Source organism: Pholcus phalangioides, unplaced genomic scaffold (genome assembly GCF_987345545.1).
Source record: "Pholcus phalangioides strain wild (caught in Gottingen) unplaced genomic scaffold, Ppha-v1.0 ptg000001l_1, whole genome shotgun sequence".
NCBI lineage: Eukaryota > Metazoa > Arthropoda > Arachnida > Araneae > Pholcidae > Pholcus > Pholcus phalangioides.
This window is the reverse complement of record NW_028301594.1, coordinates 29315054-29341147: the sequence shown is the minus strand read 5'-3', so window position 1 is coordinate 29341147 and position 26094 is coordinate 29315054. Positions and strand designations below refer to the sequence as shown.

Here is a 26094-nt window from a genome sequence, read left to right as displayed (position 1 = left end):
CTTTAGAGCATTTTTTAAATTGGAATCAAACCTCTATGACGGACGGTTGATGAAATAAAGGCCGCACTAGCACTTACAAGACACACTGCAATTCACCTCTCACTTATGTTTTTTTTTCTTGTTCCCTCGCACCAGTGCATAAGGGAGAGATCACTATATCATAAAAAAAAACGGCCGTTAAGATGTGTTTTATATGAGAATACTCAGAAATCTGATACATAAATATTGCGTTTATTCCTCAGTAAATTCCTTCAGGAAGTATTTGATTTTTCGTGAAGTTTTAAGTCTGTTTTATTCTTCTCTCACGAGAATAGATGTACGCACATCGAGATTTATCACGGTATATAAAATATATCGACAAAAAAAAAAAAAAAGAAACCGTACACAGAGAATCGAAGTAGGTTGCAGATATTGAAAAGAAATTAAGTTTGCGTGTGCTATCGCTGTAGTAAACGACTCTTAATCCAATAGTTAAGGATAAGCCCGATGCTTTCGACGAAATCGAATACGGCGACCAGTGAAACACCCAACCATATACCGATGTAACCTCCCATGAAACTGAAAACTTCGATTTCCTGCAACAACAACAAAAAAAAAAATTACAATGAAATTTATTGACAAATCCTTTAGAAAAAAATGCTCACTAATTTAAACTTTCACAGAACCATGTACCAGACCAGTTTCGATCATGTACGAAGTTATTTTTTCCATCGTATTTTAATGTCGCTCGATGTGTGTGTGAGGGGGGGGGGGGGAATCAATATACTCCTGATCAAGTTCATCGATTCAATAAACTGTTACCTCGTATTGGGGTCTGTGCGAATAGACGATCACCTCCGGCCTTTTCAAAAAGATCAATACAGCTGCTCTGTTTTGCCTGGAAAACACACAACTTATGCAAACATCAAGTCCACAGTCTTATAACTGATTTATATGCATTTTATTTTAAAGCAAGTTGAAGTTCTATACAAAGCTGTCATTTATAAGAACTCCCATTTTTAAATTTTAATAGAATATGTGACGGTCGGTGAGGTGTATACGGACAGCACCTCCTACAGATCTCTAGGAGGTGCTGATACTAAGCGGCGAATATGGAAAATTTCTTTATTTTATGTATACATTAACGCTTGCAATGACCGCATATTATTTCCCGTAGGCTTACTCTAAGACCGCGTTTAGAAATGAAAAACAAATACATATAGGAAATTAAAAATCGAGAAATCTCGTTGCCGGTCTTCTGTGTTTCAGCATTGAAACAGGAGAAATCTCGCGAGCGGTCATTGAAGTGTTAATACAGAATAACTCTACGTTGACATGCGGAACACAACCGAAGCGGCTCAAGATTCTTTATTCAGCTCTGCTGACAACCCTTCGTCATGAAGGTTAAAATCGAACTCCTCGAGAATGACTTCGTCTCTCGATACCACTTTTAAACCTCACGTGTCTCGTGAATAAAAGTATTACTGTACATTCTTGTCAACTGCTTGCCTGTTACAAATATTTAATTATCAGCTATACAGGGTGTCCTGCAAGTCCTAATTTGGCCCCTATCTCATCGACCGTTTGTCGTAGACGTGTGATTCCAATTTAAAAAAAAAAAGCTAAAAATGTGTTCAAGAATTATTCTGCACCAGTTTCGAGTGACAATACTGTGTGTCATAAGATTTTAAAAAAAAATCAAATTTTTATATGTCCCATACTGTCCTCAACCTTCCAATTAGAAAGGTGTTGCCCTGTGTCTTCTGAGCCCAACAATAAGAATCTCGTGCTTCTTACCGCAATATTTACTGAGATATTTGAATTTAAAAATCTGAGTAAAATTGAGAAAGAAAAGCATAAATGAGGGAAAGGAACATTGTTTCTTAGTTTATCCTGTTCTTTCCCAACTTCTCGATTTTTAAACTCAAATATTGCAGTTAAATGTATGGGATTCTTTTAACTGCATGGGATTCTTATTGCTGGACTCAAAAGACACAGGGTTTCAACAAAAACAACAACTTTCTAATTGGAAGTTGGAGGACGGGGGACCATATTAACATTTACATTTTTTATTCAATCTTATGATGCACTGTGTTCTCAAAACTGGTACAATGCGATTCTTCAACATATTTTTAGCACACATTTTTAAGTTTAGAACCATACCTCTACGACGAACGATTAATAAGATAGAGGCCGAATTAGGACTTACAGGACACCCTGTATACAGGGTTGATTCCATAGTTCCTCTTGTTGCAATTTACTAGCGAACCGTTGATCGTACTTTCAGTTAGAAAAAGTATCCAAATAACATGTAGGATTCAGATCCGTCATCTACGTTGCAAAGGGTTGTATAGTTATAAATAGAAAAACTAATTTTTTTTATACAGACACCCTGTCCTCAAAAACCCCAATGAGAAAGTTGATGCCGTCTTTCCCGAGGCCAATAAAGAAAATTCCACGTTTCTAAGGACAATAGTAGCTGAGATAATTGAGTTCAAAAATCGGAGGAGTTGGGAAAGAAGCGTCTGTTAGTTTTTGCTGTTCCTTCCCAACTTTCCTCCGATTTTTGAAACCAAATATCACAGCTAATATTGTATTTAGAATCGTGAAAGTTTGTTGGTCTCAGAAGAGTCAAGGCAACAACTTTCTAATTGGAAGTTGGAAGACGGGGTATCCGTATAAAAAGTTAATTTTTTTTTCTATTTTAATAACTATACAACCCCTTGCAACATGACATGAAGGACGTTCATGAGTTTTACACGTTATTTGGGTACTTTATGTAGGCGGAAGTATGCCTCTAGGATCAGCGGTTTGCCTGTAAAATGCGGCAAGTGGAAATTATGGAATCACCCTAGTATATTTGTTGGTAAAGGTTTATCTCGTGCAAAAGAGATTGGACGTAGAGATAATTGTTAGACGAAAACTTCCATAATTAGATAATTGATCAAAGAAGTTTTTCAGCGAGATCAGGTAAGAATTGGTCTCCGTCAAGGGTGTAGCTGGGGGGGGGGGGACTTGGGGGTCTGCCCCCCCCCGAAATGTGAGAAAATGACCGAAAAAAGGGAAAAAGATGGCCAAATCCATTGTTCTGTCACTTTGGTCCCCCCCCGAACGAAATTTCTGGCTACGCCCCTGGTCTCCGTAGAGCAATGCGAATTTATAATTTATTTCGTTGGGGATAAATTTCACATCTTATATTATTAAAATTACTTTAGTACACATAAAAGAACTCACTTTTCAAGCTGCATTTGGTAATAATCTTCTACTGATTCTGGCTGAAGTTAAAAAAGAAAAGAACTACGAGTATATTATATAAAAATATATTGTATAAAAATATCACATTTTCGAAGTGCCTATCAGGGACGCCGGAACATATATGCTCATGTTACTAAAGAAGTGATTCCCAACGTGGACGTTAACACCGCCCGGAGTGGGAGGTAGAAGCTATGAGTATAACATAGGATTCTATGGGCTAGGTCAACACCTTCTAGAGCAAACCTTCTGCTTTAGAAGGTATTGGTTCGGGCGACGGGAGATTTAGCAAAAACGGGGCATTTTTTGTTGAATGTGTGACGTATGGTCTTCATACATATTCAAGTGAACATTATGTTCATTACTCGAGCAATACCAAACATTTTTGACTTCCGGCGTCCCTGGTACCTACTGTAGATTATAAAAGCCAATTTACATGCAACTTAAGTATGCCATTTCTCTTGAAAGCATTCGATACATACATATATACCGTTGGTGTATAATGTATTGATAGAGCCAGAATGACAACCAGTTGATCTAACCAGAATTTTTGCCTAATATTTCCATTCTTGCTGTGACTATACCTGATCTTAGATATAAGCCAGAGGTCATGGGCGTAGCGAGGGCCCCCCCCCGAAATGTGAGAAAATGACCGAAAAAAGGGAAAAAGATGGCCAAATCCATTGTTCTGTCACTTTGGTTCCCCCCCCCCCCCGAAATGAAAGTGGTTCCCCCCGAACGAAATTTCTGGCTACGCCCCTGCCAGGGGTGCAAAACATTTCCAGTCCGCGGGCCAAATATGCGATGCGTCTACACGTTGTGATCAGAAACTAATATTCCTATCGTTTTTTGTTTTTTTTGCAACACTTTTCGTGCTGTGTACAAAGATAGATTTTATCATTTCACCTGTACCGGTTACGCATGCAATGTATCAAATTATCGCAAATAATATTCGATGATTTGTAACGGTTTTTTCAGTTTTTCAGAAACTTAGGTGAGAGAAAACTATTTATTTCACAGTTATTTTTCTCAAAAACTAAAACGAGCGTTGATTGGGTAACAAACGCTTTATTCATCCACGATATTATTGAATGGAATTTCACATTTCATTGATAAATTCTAGAAACTTTAAAAATACACAATGATCCAAACGTATGTCGTTATATACTGTGCATTATGTTGTGTTATACAGGGTGTCCCATCAAGACCGCCCAAACTCTGCACAGCCAGATTCCTCGCTTGGAATACATAAAAAATGCCCAAAGAACTGTACCTGTACGATCCGTAGTTTTCAAGAAAAATGAGAAAGAATAGTATGACGTCATATCCGGTGCAAAGGAAAAAAAAAAAACTTTATTGGAAACACGAACATCGGTATTTGCGTATGTTTACATATAGGAAGATGTTTAAAATGTCCACCGCGCATATCGAAGCATGCATGCATGCGCTCGCCGTGGAATGGCTGACTGTCCACGTTCATCTTGCACCGGATATGACGTCATACTTTTCTTTCGCATTTTTCTCAAAAATTATGGGTTGTACAGGTACAGTTCTTTTGGCATTTTTTATGTATTCCAAGCGAGGAATCTGGCTGTACAGAGTTTGGGTGGTCTTGATGGGACACCCTGTATATAGAAAGAGATTATTAATAAAAAAATTAAACACTCACTGCTCCAACTTCCAGTTTCCTCTCACGAACTTCGTATTCAAAGTCTGTGAAGCTAAAAGCGATAATTACTTTAATCCACAATCGAAGAAGATCTGTACACACGCATCAGTTATTTTAAAATAATCATTGACATTCATTGATCCCTGAATAATAATAAATTGAGTCACGTGCTGAAAAATCCTTGAAGTGTTTGATTCTAGTCGCTATGGATGTTTAACAAAAGGTAACTCTACTAATGTAAGGTATCCGAGGATATGATGCCACTCCGCTATCCATACAAAGGTTTTTAACAGCTGGCTGATGCGAAGATATATATCTTGAAAAGACAAAATTCAACCTAGGGCGTTCACCCTGAAAGTGAAAGGACGTGGGTTCGTTTCCCCGCAGGACAGTTGAATTTTCTCTATTTTTAAAATATATCTTCGCATCAGCAGCTGTTAAAAACCATTATAATGTAAGGTCCACTAAATTATATATATGCCACACACTAAAATTCGCCTGTAGCCATAAATTGTATCTAATACATTGCCGCATGTACTAATTGTACGTATAACTGTACATGCACTTCGTACACGTTCCCCTGCTGAATTTCTAACGAATCGGCGCATGCCAGGATATGTGTTCTGAGTGTATATGTGGCTCCTAACGTATTTTTATGTTATCAGAGTTGCGATGGCTTCGTGTTCTTCCTAGTGCTGCCATCTGTCTTCCGTATTTTGAAGTGAAAATGGTGAACGCTTGACTTTTCATGTTATGTAAGTATCATGTTGAAGGTCTGCCTGCTCTCTCTACGGAGAAACCTCAATGCAAAATTCGCCTGTAGCTGGCGACACTAGACGTGGGGGAGGTATGTTGCGGTCGTCACGGCCAAATGGGACCCCGTATGACAAATGAGGTTTCAGGTTCTACGGAGAAACTTTTTCAGATGGAGATTTTTATAGTGTGTATTACGAATTTTACGATACCTTTAACAATTGTATACGGTTCATTGCATAGATATTTTCTTGTGAAAGTCTTCCTGCCGAGGAACTGAGAATGTGATCAGTTGAAAGAAACTGACTGAAGGAAAGGACTTTTATTTTTATCTTACATTCCTTCACTATATATAGGAAAGCCATTGAAAAAACAGCGATACGTGTACATGGATCATAATGGCTATTAGGGACTGATTATGATATTGTGAAAATTTTAGTAAACAAAGAAGCTTTCTAACCTCCTAAATAGTCTTGTAGAATTATAATGATAAGTTCAACCTTAGCTTCAAAGTATGTAAAAAAAAAAAACCTTTCGGACGAATAAAAGATAACATAAACCGCAGTATTGATAACTATAAACGAATTTTTTCCCATGTTATGATGTGGTCCGTTCCATTAGCGAAAGCGATAACAATACCAGAATGAAAATATTATCAGTGATTCTAAGAAAGTGGCGTCTCTCTACTGTATTTAAAAAAAAATATTTTTCCGAATGAGATGCTTCGAATACATACTCGCAAGGTTGTGGACACGACGAATAACAATCCGAAATATTCGTGGTGAAACAGTCAAGTTCATCTGTGAAAAAAATGAATGCGTAAAGAATTAATTTGAAGTATATTTTTCATTCGCTTGCATTTTGAAAAGAAACACACATATAGATAGACATGTATCTTATGAAAAGATACATGTTTTTTTTTACAATTTTGAAAAGAACAACAAATTATTGAACTTTTTCTCACTCACCGTCGGTACAAACTCTCTCGTTATGTGGATATAATATGTCCGGTACGGCGCATGAGCATTCAGTCATCGAAGCATTGAAAATACACTCGGCAACACACATCTTCAAGAATAATACATTGATTGTTTTGAATGTTTCAATTTATTTAAAAAAAAAACCAGTGATATCTAAAATCATTGATGACGTGTGATCATTAAAATATGTGAAATCATATAATTTTTTTAAATAATACAATAAAATGAGGCTTTTCTTGGTAGACATAACGGATAACACAGTAATCAACTCGAGAGATGAAGTTTCCTTCTTGTCTCAAAATCGACACTGTACTGAGTTACATGCACTGAGCTATAAGTAAAGCTTTAGTTTACTTATAGCTCAGTGGTTACATACATGGTAGTTTGTTTTAGGGGCTTCACAAAAGTGTTTTAGACCTGTGGGTGCTCGACTTGAGTTTTACGTATGATACTTCGGTTCTTGAATTAGTTCTGGGGGGTGCTCTGCTAAGTGATGCCAGAAAATGAAGTAAGAGAAAAAATTATCACGTTTGTGACCAAGTGATTTAAATGACTATTTTTTCGTGAAATACCAAAGAGTTTTAGACCTAAAATATTGAATTTTGATCAAAATACACTATTTTTTAAAGAAATTATACCAATATATTTTCAATGTTTTTGAAACTTTTTAAAAGTAATTATGTTTGTATATATTTTCCCGAACTTTAATTAATCATTTATTCTGCGAATACAATCGGCAAAGTAATGATGAAGAGGTTATAATGTGCCACTAGGGTACATCGGTCAGACGAATTATAGTTTTGGCCTGGGATTCTCGCAAGATGTCCAGTCCATTTCCCTTTCAGACGCTTAATTCTTTCCATGATATCATATACCTTTGTGTGGTTCCTTATCCAAGTGATTCGTTTTCTCTGCTCCTTACATCTTTCCATGTTACTTTGTGTTGTCTGTAGCCCTTGCTTGTGAGTGTCCATGTTTCAGCTCCATTAAGTCAGTGCTGGTAGCACACACTGGTTAAACACTTTTCTTTTCAGGCATAATGACTTGTGATTCTTCAGAATTACACAGTTTTTGCCGAAAGTGCTCCATCCAATCCTGATCCTTCTGTTTATTTCATTAATATACCGTTGTCCATGGTATAATTTCTGGTCCCACGTATACATAGCTTTCTACTTCTATCACAGTGTAAGCAAGATTGTCCTCTTCAACGCAAAGGAGTTGAACATAACTTTAGTCTTTTGTAGATTCCTTTTCAAGCCCACATGAATACTTGCCTTCGCCAGTTCTTGTATCATTTCTTCTAGTTCGTCTGGATTACTGCTGATTTATTTTAATTCCTTTCTTAATGCATATGCATTGGTACCTGGTAGAGATTAGTGGTTTCTCCAACCTTCATGACACTGCAGCCCAGGATATTGAAATTAACCCTTTAAGTGGTTTTAAAAATTTTCCTGATCCGCATTATAACTGCTACATTGGAAATAAAAGCATGTTAAGAACCCGAGATATTTCGACGTGACTGAAATAAATCAGTTCAAGTTTGACGAAACATCTTGGGATTGCTTCTGTAAGGTTTCAGACAATGAATAAGTAATCCATTGGTACATTAATTACACACTATATGATTAATAATTTTGTTGTTATTACAGATACCTCTTGGTCGGTAAGACTTGTTATGGTATGAACTTATATATGTATGTATTATAAGATATGACACCTGCAGAGATGCAGTATAATCCAGATCAATTGGCGACTTTTTTCGGCGCCAAACACGTCCGACGAAAAGTCGCCAAGGCCGTGTAAAAAAAACCAGCGTAGAAAACATAACTCTCACACACACAAAAGCGGAAATCAACAACAAACATTTCTCAGTATGAAAAAAAATAAAACCTGGCCTATCCTCGAAATAAATTAATCGATACGAGCATTCTCTCGATAAGAGTTTCTCTGACTCTTTTCAGGAATTCCCTCTTAAATACGGTCCTTCTAGTTGTAAAAATAAATATTATCCATAAAAAAAATAAAAGCACGGACCTCTGAATATAATAAACCGATCCGTTGCAAAAAATAATAAGAATAAATATATCGGAAAAATTCAACCTAACGGAAACATAATCCTAGTGAGACGTGACAACGGAAAACGAAATGACGCTACTTCAAATACAATTTCACAAAGGGAGACGCCACCTGGAATGGAAACGCCTGTGCTAACAAGATCTACTTGAATTCATATAAACCCCTTGCGGGGCTCCAAAAATTACATAAGCTCATTAAGTTGCTCCTCTCCACGGTAATCTTTAGTAAAAGGCGAAAGATTAGCTCGATGTTTGAAGAGAAGCCAGAGCATACCGTTTTAAATACGACGAAATATACAAACATAGTTACTTTTACAAAATTTTAACAGTCAATATATCCCTGTAATTTTTCTAAAACATAGTGTATTTGAATCAAAATTCAATATATTGTGCATACATTTCTTTCGTATTTCATGGAAAAAATTATTTGCGTCAGATGATCAAAAACATGTGATTATTTTATCTTACTTTATTTTCTGGCAAGTGCTCACTAGATGGCAGCACATCTAAAAATAATAATACCTAATTTTATTAAAAGGCGGGAGAGATTTACAGTCATGCCAACGGTTTCTAGTATAATACAGTATATAGTCATACTACTTAGCAGCAGGAAAGCACGCTTCCTCGTAAGTAACGTGGTAAGGAGCCTCAGAAAAATTGCTTTGCCCTGAGATATGCGATGCTGTTAAGATGGTCCTAGGCGTGTTTTGTGGAAATAATGCGAAGTCTCATTCGAAAAACTCACCATTAACGTTTTTTCTAATTCAATTATTAGTTTCTATGTTTTTGTGTTGTTTGATGAAAAAAGGTCTTTAACTATACAATCAAGTGCTGATAAAGTTTTGGGATGCTTTACCGGATTGTTGATCAGCGTCAAAGGTGGAGCTCAGTGTCTGTTTATTGCATGGGCAAACGGGGCACCTGCCAGGGGTCTGGATATTTCTGTCGTTTGTATTATATTGATTTACTTCCATTTCGTAGAATGGTTCGTAGAATTAGTCTTGCTAATTATTACTAATTAGAAATGAGATAAATGCACAAATGCGTGCGTACGGCTAAACAACATGCTGATGTATGATATTTGTATTTGTGTATATGTTTTATTTTTGATTTTTAAATGGCAATAAAATGCTTATATGTCAAAAATGTGATTTTGGAGTTATCATGTTCTGACCAAACACCACAGAATCATGAGTTTGTTCTGCATATTTAGATATTATTCCACATGTCGTTGAATTTTCAAATGCAAAATTGAATACCTTGATGAAAGTAAGCTAATGCCAAAGTTGTATATATAAGAATTTATTTTGTACATAAAAACTATTATTGTAAACTAAATGTTGCATGATATCATGCCATTTTCGCTTCAAAATATGGAGGAAGATAGATGATAGTACCTGTAGAAAACAAACACTCACAACTCTGATACTCAAAGAACGTCGTATATAAGGGCCCGACCTTATGATAAACGGGTTCCATGGAGCCAACTGATCTAATGTATATGCGTATATATGAACTGACTGAACTGACATCAGCATCGTGCGCCCTCCTCCCCGACCTTCTATCTCCGCCTGTGATCCAACCCTGCCCAGAGGAATGCTTACGAGGTGCATGTGCGCGTGAGTCAGGGGTTCTTATTCTTTTTCAGTCACACCCAAAATCAACAACACGATCAGTTTTGCGACCCATGTGACTGTTTGCTTTTCGAGATCAGTAAAACCAGTGGTGCAATAAGTGCATTTCTAACTGACTATAAGTAGATTCTTACGGCCCATCTCGGAAGCCTCTGCGAATAAAATTTGGATCGTGACCCCACAGGTTAAGAACCGCTGGAATAAGCAGTGGTGCCTCTGAAAACTCCGCGATATGCACTCTGTTGCTTGTTCCTTATACGTAGAACCCTATTCCAAAAGCTGTTTTTTTTCTCGTCTTTCGAAAAAACTCAGAGAAGGAAAAAAAAATTGTGTTTGATCAGAAAAAATCCTCGCGAGTTCATATTATTATAAAATTTTATAAGTGAATGCTTCACCTCTTGGCTCAGGGGCCCTTTGCCACCTCTTGAAATCCATGCGGCCCTATAGTCTTTACACTGAGTGTCGTAAGGCGACGGCAGCAATTTTTCTTCAACCTATTAAAATGACGAATCACCGTGCAAACAAGAAATTTTCAACATTAACCTGAAGCAAACTTTATTCCCGCAATTTTTGATAAAATTGAACAATCTTAATCGAATGAAACCAAAACTATTTTTTACCGCTTTCAAATGAACAGTATACAGTCTGCCGGGCCGTACAACGAATCCGTTAAAGAAAGGATTGACCAACACATTTGGTGAATGGATCCCGACGATGGCACCTACTTGACGATCCGGCCTGAAATATTGATTGGGCTCCAGCTCAAAAGCCATGTGAAATAAGGGCTCTTTTCCTGTTAATACGTAATGTGAAAAAACACATTGAAAAATGGAAATAGATTTGTCTCTTTAAACGTCACATAAATATAACTGCGCGTTTTTAAATTAATTATTTAATGTGTTAGAGGGAATGAATGGAGAAATGAGAAGAATGAGACTTACTTTTTGGAACTGGCAACTTGTACTTGCCAAGTAAGCTGCTGTTGACGTTGGAGTATATAGTGTAGCAATTTCTGTACCCTGTATTGCCATCAGCCATCGCCATGTGTATTGCTTCTGAAGTCCTGAAATAATATGATAACGAATACAGTACATACTCTTATTAGTACCAAGAATACTACTTAACTGTATGTACATGCACATGTATGCGACGGCCTGCCTACACACAGTGCATCTACACTTGAGGGCCCCTGCTGAACGCTGCCTGGATAAAATGGGTACTCAAAACTAATCAAACGGCTAGTAAATCTCTAATGTATCTCTATGTATTTGCATATATAGCATTAATGCATATAAATGCATAGAATCGAAGAATTTTCAGAATAAATGCATATTTTTGAAGGTTTATTTCTCACACACACAATATATTTTTTCAATAATTTTTTAAATAATTGCTTTTATAATATTTCCAAAATCACATCTGGTTTTTTTCGCTGGTGGGATTTAGTGGAATTAATAGAGATGTTTGTACTGCAAACTTTGTATAGTACTGAATGAATGAACGCCAGAACTTTGCCACTGGACTTATCCCGTTGCCGAGATCTCTTCCAGCCCAGCTTTGTGGCAGAGTCTGGAACACTTTATTTAGTGTCAAAAAAAAAAACCATACAAACTTTTTTACAACATATTTTCCCCGGACAATTGGGTACTGTCGCGATTAACAAATTTTGTGGTGATTACAGACGAGATGGGATTAGGAGTTGGAGAAGTTTCGGGGTTTAGTTAAGATGAATGTACACATATTAGGATGGAGGTATGTTTTAAAAGCAATTGAGTGCCCCCCCCCCCTCCATGCCATCTCATCTGTTATCTTACACTTGCCATATTATTTGTATAGTACTGTAATTTTTTAAATATTAACCATTTTATTGTAAGACGATTTCTAGAGATAAGTCAAACTGTTCAATTTTTCAGAAATAGTGTGGAAATTCTTTTACTACTGGCCGAGATTACACTATAAAAGTTTTGAAAAAGCTGTTTGATAACACTTGAAAAAAAAAAAAGTCTGATTGGTTTACATTTAACCGATGAGCTAAATGGTTGAATTTTGCAAGTTTTGTAACAGAACTTTAATAACACTTTTATAGTATGATTCCGGCCTAAATAGATTTTTTTGCATAGTTATTTTTAAATAGAGAAACAGGCTCGCATTTGAGTCTCGAAGTTGGATAACGGGCCATTCAAGTATTACGTAAGCAAATTTTTAGCCATTTTTGACCCCCTCTCCCCCCTTGTCAGCAAAAGTCAGCAAAACGCTAACCCCCCCCCCCTTATCAGCAAAATTATTTCGTAATCAGCTCTGCCCCTCTGAATCCTAACTAATATTTTCATAAAGGGTGGTTGATGACGTAAGCATTATCCAAACCCCTCCCCCTTGTCATCAAAAGTCAGCAAATCGGAAATCCCCTCCCTCCCCCATCGATGATGACGTAATACTTGAACGGCCCCTAACACGACCACCTAGATAAGGTTATATAGGAGGTCGTGCCCCTAACCGTAGACAACCAACTTCAGCTGGCTACTACTGCATCTCAAAACTGGGTTCGAATCTACACATCCTTACGATGAGAGTCGAGCATGATTCCCACACGACCGCACAGCGGCTCTTAATATGGTACCGAAGTTCAATTTCACTATTTCATTGAAAATTTTGAAGAAATGGTCTGTTTTTAAGAGGTTTTCTACATTTTGGGACTTACTCGCACTGATCGTAGGTGAATCCGTCAAGATTTAGTTGCGTACAATATCGCAGGGTTTCGCTCATGCCGTGACCCAAGTTTTGCAGCTCCGAGAAGTCAATGGAATCTTCAAAATTCAGAGCGTCGCCTACTGGGAACTGTAAATAAAAAACGGATCAAGTCTAAGAAACAGATTAATAATCTCAGATGAAAAAAAAAGACCAAAATATTGTTATTACAAATTATCAGGCATAATCATTTACTGGTAACTTAATAATAATGTCGACAATTATTCTTTTGCTGTTGATAGTGGTTGCGGAGCACCAGAACAAGTGACGTACAGAAGCATATTTATGGGGGGGGGGGAGGCAGTTGGCGCGGAAAATTTGAGGAATAAGCGGTAAAGAAAATTAGTAGAAAATGGAGAGGGCATGAATGAATGAACGCCAGGGGCTCTGCCACCGGACTTATCCCGTTGCCGAGATCTCTTCCAGCCCAGCTTCATGGCAGAGTCTGGAACAAAGTGTGTGCACCAAACAGTATGTGTGTGTGTCTAGTGTTGTGCCTGATTTTTCAGTGCTGCCACCTATACCTCAAATTGTGAGTGAAGTGTAATCATTGAATATTTGTAGCTTTGTAGGCCTGTTGCTCTCAGTGGCGAGACTTTTTAACAAGGAGATTGGCTCACATTCACGCCTCGAAGTAGGAAACCACAGAAAACCAACTTCAGCTGACCACCACTGTGGTGTGGAACCCGGATCCTCGCGATGAATGGGGAGGGCAGCAAAATTTTTGGTCACAGGAAGTAAAATCATAAATCCGCCCCATCTGAGGGGGGGGGGGAAGAAGAGGAGAACTAAATCAGTGATTGACCAAAAAAAGACCAAGAAAGCATGCAAGCATGTGAGTGGCCTAGAATGAGTGCAAGCACGTGAGCGATGAAAAAAGTTTCCAAGAATGTGAGTGACGAGAAGAATCATCTGGAGAGGAACCAAATAATTAGTAACCACAAGCGTGACTTAGGCCGGAATTACACTATGAAAGTTTGATAAAACGTCTTTTGCAAAACCTGATAAAAACAACCAATAAGCCTATTCGTTATACTCGAGCGAATGTAACGAATAGGTTTAGTGGTTGTTGTTTCGATACGCTTATTGGATGCATTTTTCAAGTTTTATAAAACAACTTTTCTAAAACGCTGAATTGTAATCCCAGCCTAAAGCCGAATTTTCCTTGGAGAAGAATTTCAGCGCCGGGTGCAGCGTGAAAACGCTGATTGGTTAAAAACCTTAAATTCGGGTTTTTTGACCAATCACCGTTTCCACGCATCGTAAAAAACCTGCTCCTAGGCAAACCCGGCTTAAGAGATTAAGTCTGGCTGGCGTGGTGATAAGACGCTCATCCATCACGGTAACAGGTCTAAACCCAGGCCACAACAGGCAAATTGCCCATCAGGGTGGATGAAGAAATTATGTCCATAAAAAAATATGGATGTCAAATAACCAAAATACAATAACAAAGTATAAAAGCATATATTACCAAAATAATAATATATAATACAGTGCCCGTACAAAAAGATTATGGTTGTCTCATCTCAGAATGGAAAGCTTCTCGATTTATCCCACTGTGTTTATCTTACTTCTTTTTAAACGTGTCAATTGTGTTAGAATTCACGACTGAAAGTAAACTATTCCATTTATTGACAACTCTATTGGAGAAAAACTCCCTGCGACACATCTACCTGGCATTGTCCCTTACTAACCGATACTGGTGTCCCCTTGTCGAAGCAGTTGATTGATGATGTATTGATAATTCATTCTATTCTATCCATCCCGCTGAAAATTTTAAACACTTCGATCATAACCCCCGACCAGGGCCGGAACTAGAGGGGGCAGGGGGGGGGGCAACTGCCCCCATTGGCAAAATTTAGAGGGTGGCAATTTTACGTTAGAACAAAGAACACCGTTATAAAATTACCGAATTTTAAAGTTGGGGGGGGGACGGCTAAATTATGTTTGCTCCGGGTGGCAAAAATCCTGGTTACAGCCCTGCCCACGACACCACGACACCTGCGTTCTTTCAGTGTAAACATATTCAAGAAATCAAGTCTCTCTCTTTATAGCTAAAGCCTTGTGTGCCAACAAGAGCACGAGTAGCTCTTCTCTACACTCCTTCAACCAAGTCCATGTTCCTCTGTAGGTATGGCCTCTAAAACCTTACAGTGCAAGATGAACTAAGCCTCGGAAGAGCGGAAGAATGACTTTAGGTGAACGTGAAGAACCTTTTTTAAGAATAAAACTGAGCATTCTATTCGGTTTTTTGATCACCGCTGAACAATATTCAGAAAATCTAAGCCACTCAACCACAAGAATTCTCAAACCGATAATTCCGGGTTTTTTTTAACCGGGATAGCATTACCATTCAACTCGTAAGTGAAACGGGATTATTCGAACCAAAATGAGCGACCATACACTTATCAACACTAAAGATCAGGCTCCATTCATTAGCCCATGCTGCAATCATATTGGGTCCCTATCTGTTGGATTCCCCACTACCCCCATTAGCTTCACGTCATCTGCGAGTTTGTTAACAATCCCATCGATACCCTGATCGGGTTTATCGGTGAAAAGGTATGGAGCCAAGGACACTTCCTTCAGGCAGGGCCGTCATTTCAACTTTTTCCGGAGGGGGGGGGGGGCGAAGAGCATGTACTAAAGGTACGCATATATATATATTTGTATATATATACCATTTGTAGTGTATTTTCAAAAGCCGGGGGGGGGGGGTGCCCCCCTAAATGACGGGCCTGCCTTCAGGGACTCCACTTATGACACCTGTCCAATCAGATAATTCCCCGTTCATCATAACCCGTTGTGAACTGTCTCTTAGCCACGATTCTATCCAATTCAGTAAGTTGCCCACAATCTCATGTAAACGCTTCAAGTAGAACCATGTTGGACCCGATCGAATGCCTTCTAGAAATCAAGATAAACTACGTCGACGCTTTGGCCATTTCCGAAAGCCTTAGTCACGTGACAATAGAAGCAAAGGAGGTTATTTACACATGCCTTTCCCTTTCTGAACCAACACCATCTATATCAGAAAGCCTTCGCGCGAATCTCGCGACGTCACTGAAGAATTGCATTTCACCTATAACCTATATTGAAAAAAAAGATAAAGATATTGAATGCGTCGGCTTGCTATATTCAATGGCTGCAGGTGAAATGGGCTTCTTCAATGACATCATCGCGGAGGCCTTCTGCTATAGATGGCGTTGCCTGATTCCGTACTGGTTTTCCGACAATGTGTTATTCTCGTCTATCTACTTCACCAATTGCTTTTTGATAATAATTTCCAAAATTTTCGAGAGAGGGCTCGTTAAACTCACTGGACGATAATTCACCACGGTATCTCTACTACCCTTTTTAAATATCGGAACCACATTAAAAAGTTTCCCCCGACTTATAAATAAGATATTTCCCTTAACCAGCTTTAGGTAACCACCGATAGATATGTCGCCTTCATTTCCAACCCAATTCATTTATGGCAGGAAATTGCAATTAGCAATGTGTCCGGAGTTGGTAAAGTAGCCTTAGAAATTGTGTAAGCATAGAAGTGACTAAAAAAGAGTGTAAGTATACGGGAGTGATATATATATAGAGTGGGCGATATGTGTATATATATATATATATAAAGAGAGAGCGAGGGGGAGGGGCAAATCAGTGAACGAGAAAATAGTGAGCTAGAGCTCGTGCAAGCATGTGAGCTACCAAAACAGTGTGTAAATATGTGAATTATCAAAAGAGGGACTAGTGAGTGTGTAAGCATGGGAGTGGCCTAGACAATTGTTTGTCATTTTTAGTGTTCTAATACGTTTTTGAAATTTCTACACTTTGTCCACATTTTTAGGTTTCCGAAATTATTTTTCCCATCTCTTTCTGAAGGAAAAAAAAATTGCGTTATCACATTTTTAATGTTTATTGACTTATACTGATTGGCTCCTGAGTCCTCAGTATAAAGTCCTATTGCACAGTATACGTGTGTGCAATAGGACTTTATACTGAGTACGTGTGTACACATGCATATATATATATATAAGAATACAGTCAAACTTATATATATATATATATATATTTTTTATTTTATTTATTTATTTATTTATGTTTAAAAGAACAACAGCACAAACCGCAAGAGAATCATTCCGCAAAGAGTCGAAATCACAGAAATCTGGGAAACTCTTGCAGAAGGCGTCGTGATCTTTCGGTTCGCGACATCTTTCGGGATACTTTTCACAGAATGGAATGCGTTTTACCCTGCGCACAAATGATAAAAAACGAACAAATTAATTGATAAAAAAAAACAATGGCAAAATTATTTATATTCAAGTTTTTTAATTAAAACAATTAAGAAAAGATTTGGATAATAATGGTCTTACCCGTTGAGATTGCAGAATGAGAGAGCCGGAGAATCGATGATCTCTGGATATTCTACATCAATGTCCAGGACCGTAGGGTAACTGTAGAATATCTTGAGGAATTCCGTGGCCTGGTAACTGAAACCGACTATGCATCCGACAAGGACTAAGACCTTGATGATTTTCCTCGGCAAGTTCTTCGTCTGTACGATCTGAGGAACACCCGTGATTAGAGAGTCATGTAAAAGATTCTTGGTGTAAGAGGCTAGGGTTTGGCTATTCAGTGCTGGCTTCAATATCAGGTGATCGGGCGAGTTGTCACTTGAACTTGACAATCTAGACAACAAAACGAAGACGTGCGTAATTCACAGGCAAGAGAACCAAACTCTTTCTTTATCAAATTTAACCTTCCTCATTTGAACAATTTTTTTGTTATTTAGCGTTTACGTCATCCCCCACACACACAAAAGTCATGTCGTTTACAGTTGTTGTAGACAACTCACAGAAGCGGATTTAGGTCGGTTGAGGGCCCAGAAAAAAATATTGGGCCTCTCCCTTAAATTAGAAAAAAGTGCGCGAAGCTGGTATTTAGCGGGGCCTTTCAGAAGTTGGGGCTAAATCCGCCTCTGCAGATTCATCATTGCTCTGCAAAACCAATTTGTGCTCGATGCTTGTACTTCAGCCTCTCATGCGAATATATCGTAGATTGACAATCTACAGCAGCGGTTCTCAGCCCTTTTCAGTGAATAATTTCTATGGTTCCCTTTTTAGTATATTATTTATATGGCGGTACAATTTGGGCCTCTTTTTTTTGTTTGTTTATCAAATTTATTGATTTATTTTATTATTCTCGAGTGGCCGCGGAGCCCCTGGGAAGTGCACACGGAGTCCTAAGGGCAAAGCTGCATTCAACTTTCAAGCGGCTTTGAGAACCACTAATCTACAGTACATTATACATGCATAATGCACCACCGCATTCAATACTACTTGACAATAAATAAAACCCCTTACGGGGTTCACAAAAATTACTAAAGCTCATTAAATTGCTCCTCTCCACGGTAATCTTTAGTAAAAGGCGAAAGATTAGCTCGATGTTTGAAGAGAAGCCAGAGCATAACATATTAAATACGACGAAATATACAAACACAGTTACTTTTACAAAATTTTAACAGTTAATATATTCCTGTAATTTTTCTAAAACATAGTGTATTTTAACCAAAATTTCATATATTGTGCATATATTTCTTTCGTATTTTATAGAAAATTTTTTTTTGCGTCAGATGATCATAAACATGTGATTATTTTTCTCTTACTTTATTTTCAGACAATTACTCACTAGATGGCAGCACACAAAATACCTGGTTTTGTTGAAACTGGAGGAGATACAATCTGCTGCAGTCTAAAGATGTCAAGGTTTCTAGAATATAAAGATGCTACGCTACTTAGCAGCACGAAAGTAGCGTCGAGAGAGGCGGCCCTCTTCTCTTGAAGCCACCGGGCCGTTCCCGGGTGGGCCCATGCGTTAAGACGGCCCTGGGCTTGCACTATGGAAATAGTGCGAAATCTCATTCGAAAAACTCAGCATTAATGTAAACTCTAGTTCGCAATATTATTAGTTTCTCTGCTTTTTAGAGTTATCCTTTTGATAAAGATCTTTAATTATACACAATCAAGTACTCTTAAAATTTCAGGATGTTCTGTCCGTGATACACATGCTCCTAAAAGAAAGCGTGATCATTTGATACCAGGTAGTTTATTTTTACTTTTAAAATAAAAATTTTGCGTTCACCCAGAAAAAAAATTGAAATAAAAATTATACGAGGCCCGATATTAGCTTTCAACTATACTTAATTGAAAGTTCTTTCAATTTTTTTCGCTGAAGCAAAACCACATTCTCTTCAGAGAGTGTAAATTATTGATTCCGTGGAATTGGTAATCATTAGCGGTAGAAATTAAATTTTCGCATTTATTTCATCAAAAATGGCAAAAATTTCGCATTTATCCCATCTATTTCGTAAATACGAAAATTACGTATATCTCCATAGATTACATCAGGGGGTTCTCACATGTTTTCCACCAGCGGCGCCCCTTCTGTCTATTCAATGTTTATCAAAGCGTATCAATAATAAGCGTTCTCAGCAAAGCGTATCAATAATTGTCTTGTATCAAGTCTTTAATACGCTTTGATGTTTATCCTCGAGCTCCGCCAGCTCCCCAAAACTGTTAACAAAGGATATATTTTCGAAAAACCTTTGTCAGGGTCACCGCTCCGTGGCACCTCTGACAAAGGTCGGAAGCGCACCGCCGCGCACAGTTCCAGAACCCCTGGATTACATAAAGAAGGAAAAAAATGTATGGCATCTCTTTTTCTCAGCCAAACCTCGTTGGGCATTTTGCCTGTTGTGGTCTTGTATTTGTATTCGGACTTCCATATAAATTTCGGGAGAAAACAAAACCACAGAATAACTCAATCTTTTTAGCTTAATCGAAACACGTTGTCGTGATTTTCATGTATAATTTTTCATCAATGTTTAGTTATCACCTTATTAACGGTAAAATAAAATTATACGAATACAGGCGTCCCTCGCTTTAGCGATTAATTGGTTCCACAAAATAATCACATAAAGGGACTTAAATTTAATATGGGTAAGATAGTGATAAGGTGGCTTTCTTCAGAAGGATGAGAAAAAATAAACTTAACTTCCAGTAGAGCAAAATAAATTTTTTTGAATAAATTAATTAAACAAACTTGTAAATAAAACTTGTCAATTTAGGGTATATGAATAAATTTGATTAATACTGTCTTCACTACTACTACAGGGTTCGATTTCCACATGGGCAACATAGGCATTTGCCCAGGGCCCATGTTTTATGGGGGGGGGGGCACAAGGTCCAAAATAAATAGTATATATAGTAGTATATTAAATAGTATATATTACATATATTAATTTATAAGTTTTATTTTTTTAAATTTTGGAAAATCGAAGAATTTTCCCTAAATCATACCACACTACTGTATTTCCAAAGTTCCCATTATTGGCAAACCCTATTAAATATAAATTTTAATATCATATGAATCAGTAATAGACTTTACACTGCATGTACAATGCACCTATTGCAATACTGACCTCACGATAAAAATGTGTCTCAACGTGTCACAGCCTTTTGTTCGATTCCACAATTTCACATATTTTTTACTGTAAAATGATTCATGAAACGATGATAAGAAATTTGGCACGTTTGATCAACATGAAATACTCAAATCTTCATGAAGATTCTGTTCATTTGCAATGCAAAAATTTATGCATCTGATCTTACAAACACTTTTTTCAGTCGAACTGCAATTATTTTCATCCTTGGTTCAGGTTGGTGACATAATAACAAAAAAAAAAAGGTTAAATAACGTAAGAGGTTTAGAAGAGACGTTTCTCTTCAAATGCTGAGACAGCATTGAATCATCATTGACAACATAACCAATATGACACTGTTCTAGAGAAAGATCATTCTTATTAAAAAGAATAAAATCATCAGTTTGCTTAAGTCTTTTACAAGGAAAACTGGGATTTTTAGCTTTGTTGCGTATTGAAGCTGTGAGCTAACTCAAAAATTAGATTTTGTTGACATTATCAATGATTTTGCTCACATGAGAGAGTGCGAAAAAAGCATTTATTGTAAGATATTTCATGAGGAGAATTTTACATTCAATTTCTCATTTAAAATTGTGCATATCCTTTTTTTGAGTATTTGTTAACGTACCAACCTCTTCTACTCTTCGACTATAGTCGAGTGTGCTCCCAATACCTCTTTTGCCCAGGACCTGCAGATACTGCACTATATTCTAGTGTATGTGTGGATTTTTTTTTTCTGAAGAGCCTGATATGATAGGGCTGACAGTGATAACATTTTTAATGAAAGCAGTCAGGATTCAGATGACAAGCAGCATTTTATCTTCGTCTTTTAATAAAAACTTTATAAAAAAAGCAAACAATTTTAGATTCATTAGGATCGATTTCAATTAAAATCCTGATGGCATTGCCGATGTGTTACACAGGTCGGCGATGAAAAAATTTTCTTAAAACTATAATTAGTGTTTTTTGTATTTTTTTAAATGCTAATTACTGGAAAAATAATTAGGAAAATTCCATCACGCCTAGTTTTTGAGATAAAGTGAAAATTATACTTCAATATTTATACTATAAGCAGCGTACTAATCACATTGATACTGTGGGCAATAAACAAATATAGTGAATCATGTCCAAAGACATTTCAGTGATTTTAGAATGGTTTTAGGATGCTGATTTCAAGTCTGGTATTGGTTTCGTTATATTGGCTTTACTTTCTGAGATAGTGTGAAAATCAAATTTCAATGGTAATACATAAGCATTATACAAATCACATTGAAACTGTGCGTTACGCGAATAGATATATTAAATCATTGCCAAATATATTTTATTGAGTTTAGGACCTATCATTATAATGACAGAGATAGGATATATATGTGAAGTATGTATTTATGAAGAGAAAAAATAATAAAAATTCCAAAATATTTGTATTTCTCACAAAATATGAAATCGTTTCGTGAAAAAAACCTTACGTGATAGAAAAAAATGGATTTCATTTTTGGAATCAGCACTGAAAACAATATAAAAAAACTAAAAACCAAAACTAAAACAATTAAAAAAAAAATTTTTTTTTGTACACAATATACCATGATGTAATCTTTTGATAACTAATGTTATCAAAAGATGTTCATTAGCGAGATCTGATGAGATGGATTTTGAGCGTTTCTTCCATATTTGTCTCATCTAAATTAACAAAACGTGTCATATTTCTAATTTGCAAGCCCATTTTCAGTTTTCAAATCAAACTACAGGCCAAGTCTTGCGGTTTCCGCAATTTTTAAAATTGACTTTTAAAAATCGCCAGCGAAATCGCATAAAGCGAGGGATACCTGTAGAGACATTCCACGCTTTACAACAGTGGTTCTCAAAGTGTGCGTCGCGACGAGCTGGAGATATTGATTTGTCCACCTATTTATGCTTTGAAGTGGTTAGTGTATATTGGGAACTATCAACCAAACTATTCTGAGGAGCCGGAGGTGAACCATGATTTGAGCAAAAGAGCCACGGGTGACAAAAGTTTGAGAGCCACTGCTTTACGCGAATAATTGGTTCCGCAAATAGTAGCGCAAAATGAGTTTTCCATTAACATGGAAAGATAGGGAAGAGAGCTGGTTTTCCTTAGAAGGATTAAAAAAATTGAACCCAACAGAGCAAAGGAACTTTTTTATTAATGAATTAATTATTCGAACTTATGAATAAATCCCGTGAATTGTGAGGCGATATAAATGAATTTACTCTTTTTATTTCCTCTCTTCACTACTTCTGATTGATTCTAGTGAGTGTGAATGTTTTCTTTCCTGAAGATTCTGATATGAGGCTGATAACTCTTTTTACTGAAAGCGGTCGAGATTCGGCTGACAAGCAGCATTTTTCGCGATTATTGGTTACATAAAAGCTTTGGTAGCAAAGTCGGCGAATTCCTCATATTTCTCTGAAATATGAAAATTCTAGTTTCACTGCAATCGCTTTTTTTTGCCGATTAAATTTCTCATGGCATTGTCACTGTGTTATCAAACGTTGTGTTCATCAGTGATATCTGGTGAGTTGTAGGGATGAGAAGAATAGTGATTTGGCCGAATATCAATTTTCTTAAAATTCATCACTATTATAAATAAAATTGTTTTTAATTGAAAATAAAGTAATTTCACGTGATTGATATTGAATTTTAATTATGCAGTTTATGATTTTAATATATATTAAAAAACTGGTAATTGGAAGATTTTTATTGCCATGATACTATGATACTAAGACAATCAAACTTAACGATGATGTATTGTATACATTATAATTGATACACCTTTAATAAATCAAGATATTAAGGCCGACTCGATATAATATACCATAATTGATATATTCTATACATCATCATTGATAAATTGCATTATATATATATATATAATAATTACTTCAAGAATCAATTTTACATCTAATTAAGAAAATGTCAACCATTAGTTACTCTCTACTATTAATGTATCAAAATTTATGTTGTATTTCCCTATTTTTCTTCTTTAGATATTCTTTGCCTCTCTTTCAGTAGCTCAATACTTATCTTGTCTAGGTACATCCTTCAGTTAGTGAACTTGTGTAATCATGTTCGTTTTCACTTTATAGCAGCAGGACTTTTAAAAATTAGTTTGTGGTGCTTAGATTTAGATTTTCGGCCGAATAGCAGCTGAATATTCGTCCCATCTCTAGTGAGTTTGTATTTGAGAATTTCTCTTATATTTGTCTCGGCTCAAATCCAACGTATTTCGTCGTCAAAGGATTTAACTACGTTATATCTTCAATTTGAAATCCCAGGAATAAAATTAAACTCCAAGCCGAATTTTGCAGGTAGCAATTCCTAAAATCAAATTTCAAAAATCGCGTTATAACGAAATCCCTCAAAGCGAGGGATATAATATATGTATATACCTGTATTTTTTCGTGGTTTCTCGAAAAGTGAGAAAAAAAACTTTTTCGATGTAAGACAGTCGAAAAGTCTTTACCAACTTGTAAAAAAAAATTTACCAAAATTATGAAACTTACAGTTGCGTACACTTCAAAGCGCAATCGTCGGACATGTTCGATAATAATGAGATCGATACTATTCAACAGCAGTCAACGCTCGTGGATACGATGGACACATTCAAATGTACTCGAAGATCGAAAGAGAACAACTGTAAAAGCCCACAGAAACAAGGGAGAGAGAGAGTGAACGAGACATAACAAAGTGAAAGAGTCGTCAAATAACAAAATGAGGAGCAGAGACTTTTCTCCTCCTACTCTTCCAACTGGAAAAGAAATCACGCATAAACACTCTTCTATATATAAACTGTACCACCTGTGCTCATCACAGACGAACCAGCAGCAGCAGATGATGCGATCATCCCTTTCAACATTCCTAGTACACGTTTCTTATTTTCACGAAACCCTTCCCATGGTATATTTTTTACACAAACACACAGGACTCTAACGAAAGGCATTTCTCCATTGAATCCAGAATCAAATTGCTCAAAGAATATTTCCATATGATATTTGTATCATTAGATAGCTTTCCAAAAGATATCGAATGATAAAAAAAATCTATTTCAATTTAATTTATACAAAATTTATCACGGAAAAATTTAGCAACAATGAATATAATTAGGAAAAATATAATACATTTCCAGTTTCTGATAACAATAACCAAATGATAACTATATCCGATAAAGTTCCGCTTGACCGAACGGATAGTATAGTGAGCGTGCATTGGTAAAATGGGCCAAGTGGTTTTTCCCCCCGACATAATTGGTTGCAAACTGTGCAAATCGTTGCATTTTTTGTAATTCTACTCTAAAATGGGACTTTCTTCTTTGAGCTAAAATACTGCATTTTTGTTATTGAGCAATTGTGTGTGAGGCGTTATAATTAAATTGGCTAATGTATACCACGAATCACATTTTTTAATGTACAATACGTTTCATAGATCACTTAAGAAAGTCTTTTTGGGGGGGGGGATTGAATCTGTTCAATTGAAACTGATCAAGACTGAAGAAAAGGGCTTCTTTCTTCATACATTTGCCTTCACTATAGGAAGACCTTTGCAAAAGCAGCTTCATACATACATGGATCATAGCGAGTACTCTGCGGACCAATTACATCACTAAGTACGGAAATCTTTGTCAACAGGAGAGGGGGGGGGGGGCAGAACACCTTCTTGCCTCGCAGCCTGATAACTTTCTGGAAAATGTATGACTGAAGGCGCAAAAAATACTTTTGAAGGAAATAAAATTGATATCATTGGAAGTGCCGATAACTATAAACGAATGTTTTCCTACGTTACGATACTGGTCCGTTCGTTTTTCACAAAAGTGATAATAATACCCGAATGGTAACATTATCCCGTGACTCTAATAAGCGGTGTCGACTGTAGTCTGAAACGTAATAAAAATGTCTAAAAATTTCGAGTGAGTCAATGATTGCAAGTCGCTATTTGAGTTCATTTTCGAAAGGGAACATTGACACTTTTTCTAAATTCACAGAAGTAAAAAAAACTTTCTCCGCAATAGACTTGCTTTACAAAAGTAGAAAATAGCCCAACAGGTAGTATAAGGGAATAGTGCAAGAATAATTATTATATTTTTTTTATTAACATTGCAGGGAGCCACCCACATTCAAATTTTGGAAATGTTCCATTTTGAAAGAAAATTAGTGGAAATGTTAGGGCCGCAACTGGATACTTTGCCAGCGGGGCAAGCACACATTTTGGTTCCATTTTGCGAGTGCCATTTATCTTTCACAAAAAGACAATTGAAAAAAAAAAGGGGGGTATTTTTTTATGCTGTTGTTTTGAGGAAAGCATTTCTCCAACTATTCCTGCAGCCTAAGGGTTATAGAGTGTTATTTGCATAGTGTTTGGAGATCAGACTGATGCTATGATACTCAACTAAAGTCTTTCTTACTGGAATGGAATTTACAAAAAAAAATCATCCATTGGTTCATCTTCTCCAGTATCGATTTACGGTGCCCGAGTGGCATGGTGGTAAGATGCTCGTCTACCATCCTAAAGGTTGTTGTC

General features: G+C 36.8%; 1 protein-coding gene and 2 non-coding genes across 3 annotated transcripts; all 3 read right to left on the bottom strand.

Moving 5' to 3' along the window:
• Positions 1-213: 213 nt before the first annotated feature.
• Positions 214-24337, bottom strand: LOC149090302 (bile acid-sensitive ion channel-like). The gene is made up of 13 exons (XM_089233959.1): positions 24084-24337; positions 17455-17769; positions 17206-17332; positions 13041-13177; positions 11284-11405; positions 10963-11135; positions 10738-10836; positions 6622-6721; positions 6390-6453; positions 4901-4952; positions 3214-3254; positions 802-877; positions 214-575 (listed from the first exon to the last, which is right to left on the bottom strand). Exons 1-13 carry the CDS (start codon positions 24116-24118, stop codon positions 438-440), a joined length of 1479 nt encoding a protein of 492 aa, XP_089090085.1. The 5' UTR covers positions 24119-24337; the 3' UTR covers positions 214-437.
• On the bottom strand, positions 8867-8980 carry LOC149090304 (U5 spliceosomal RNA). Its single transcript, XR_016193205.1, has one exon. It is a non-coding gene; the product is annotated as a U5 spliceosomal RNA (small nuclear RNA).
• Positions 18434-18548, bottom strand: LOC149090303 (U5 spliceosomal RNA). Its single transcript, XR_016193204.1, has one exon. It is a non-coding gene; the product is annotated as a U5 spliceosomal RNA (small nuclear RNA).
• Positions 24338-26094: the final 1757 nt, after the last annotated feature.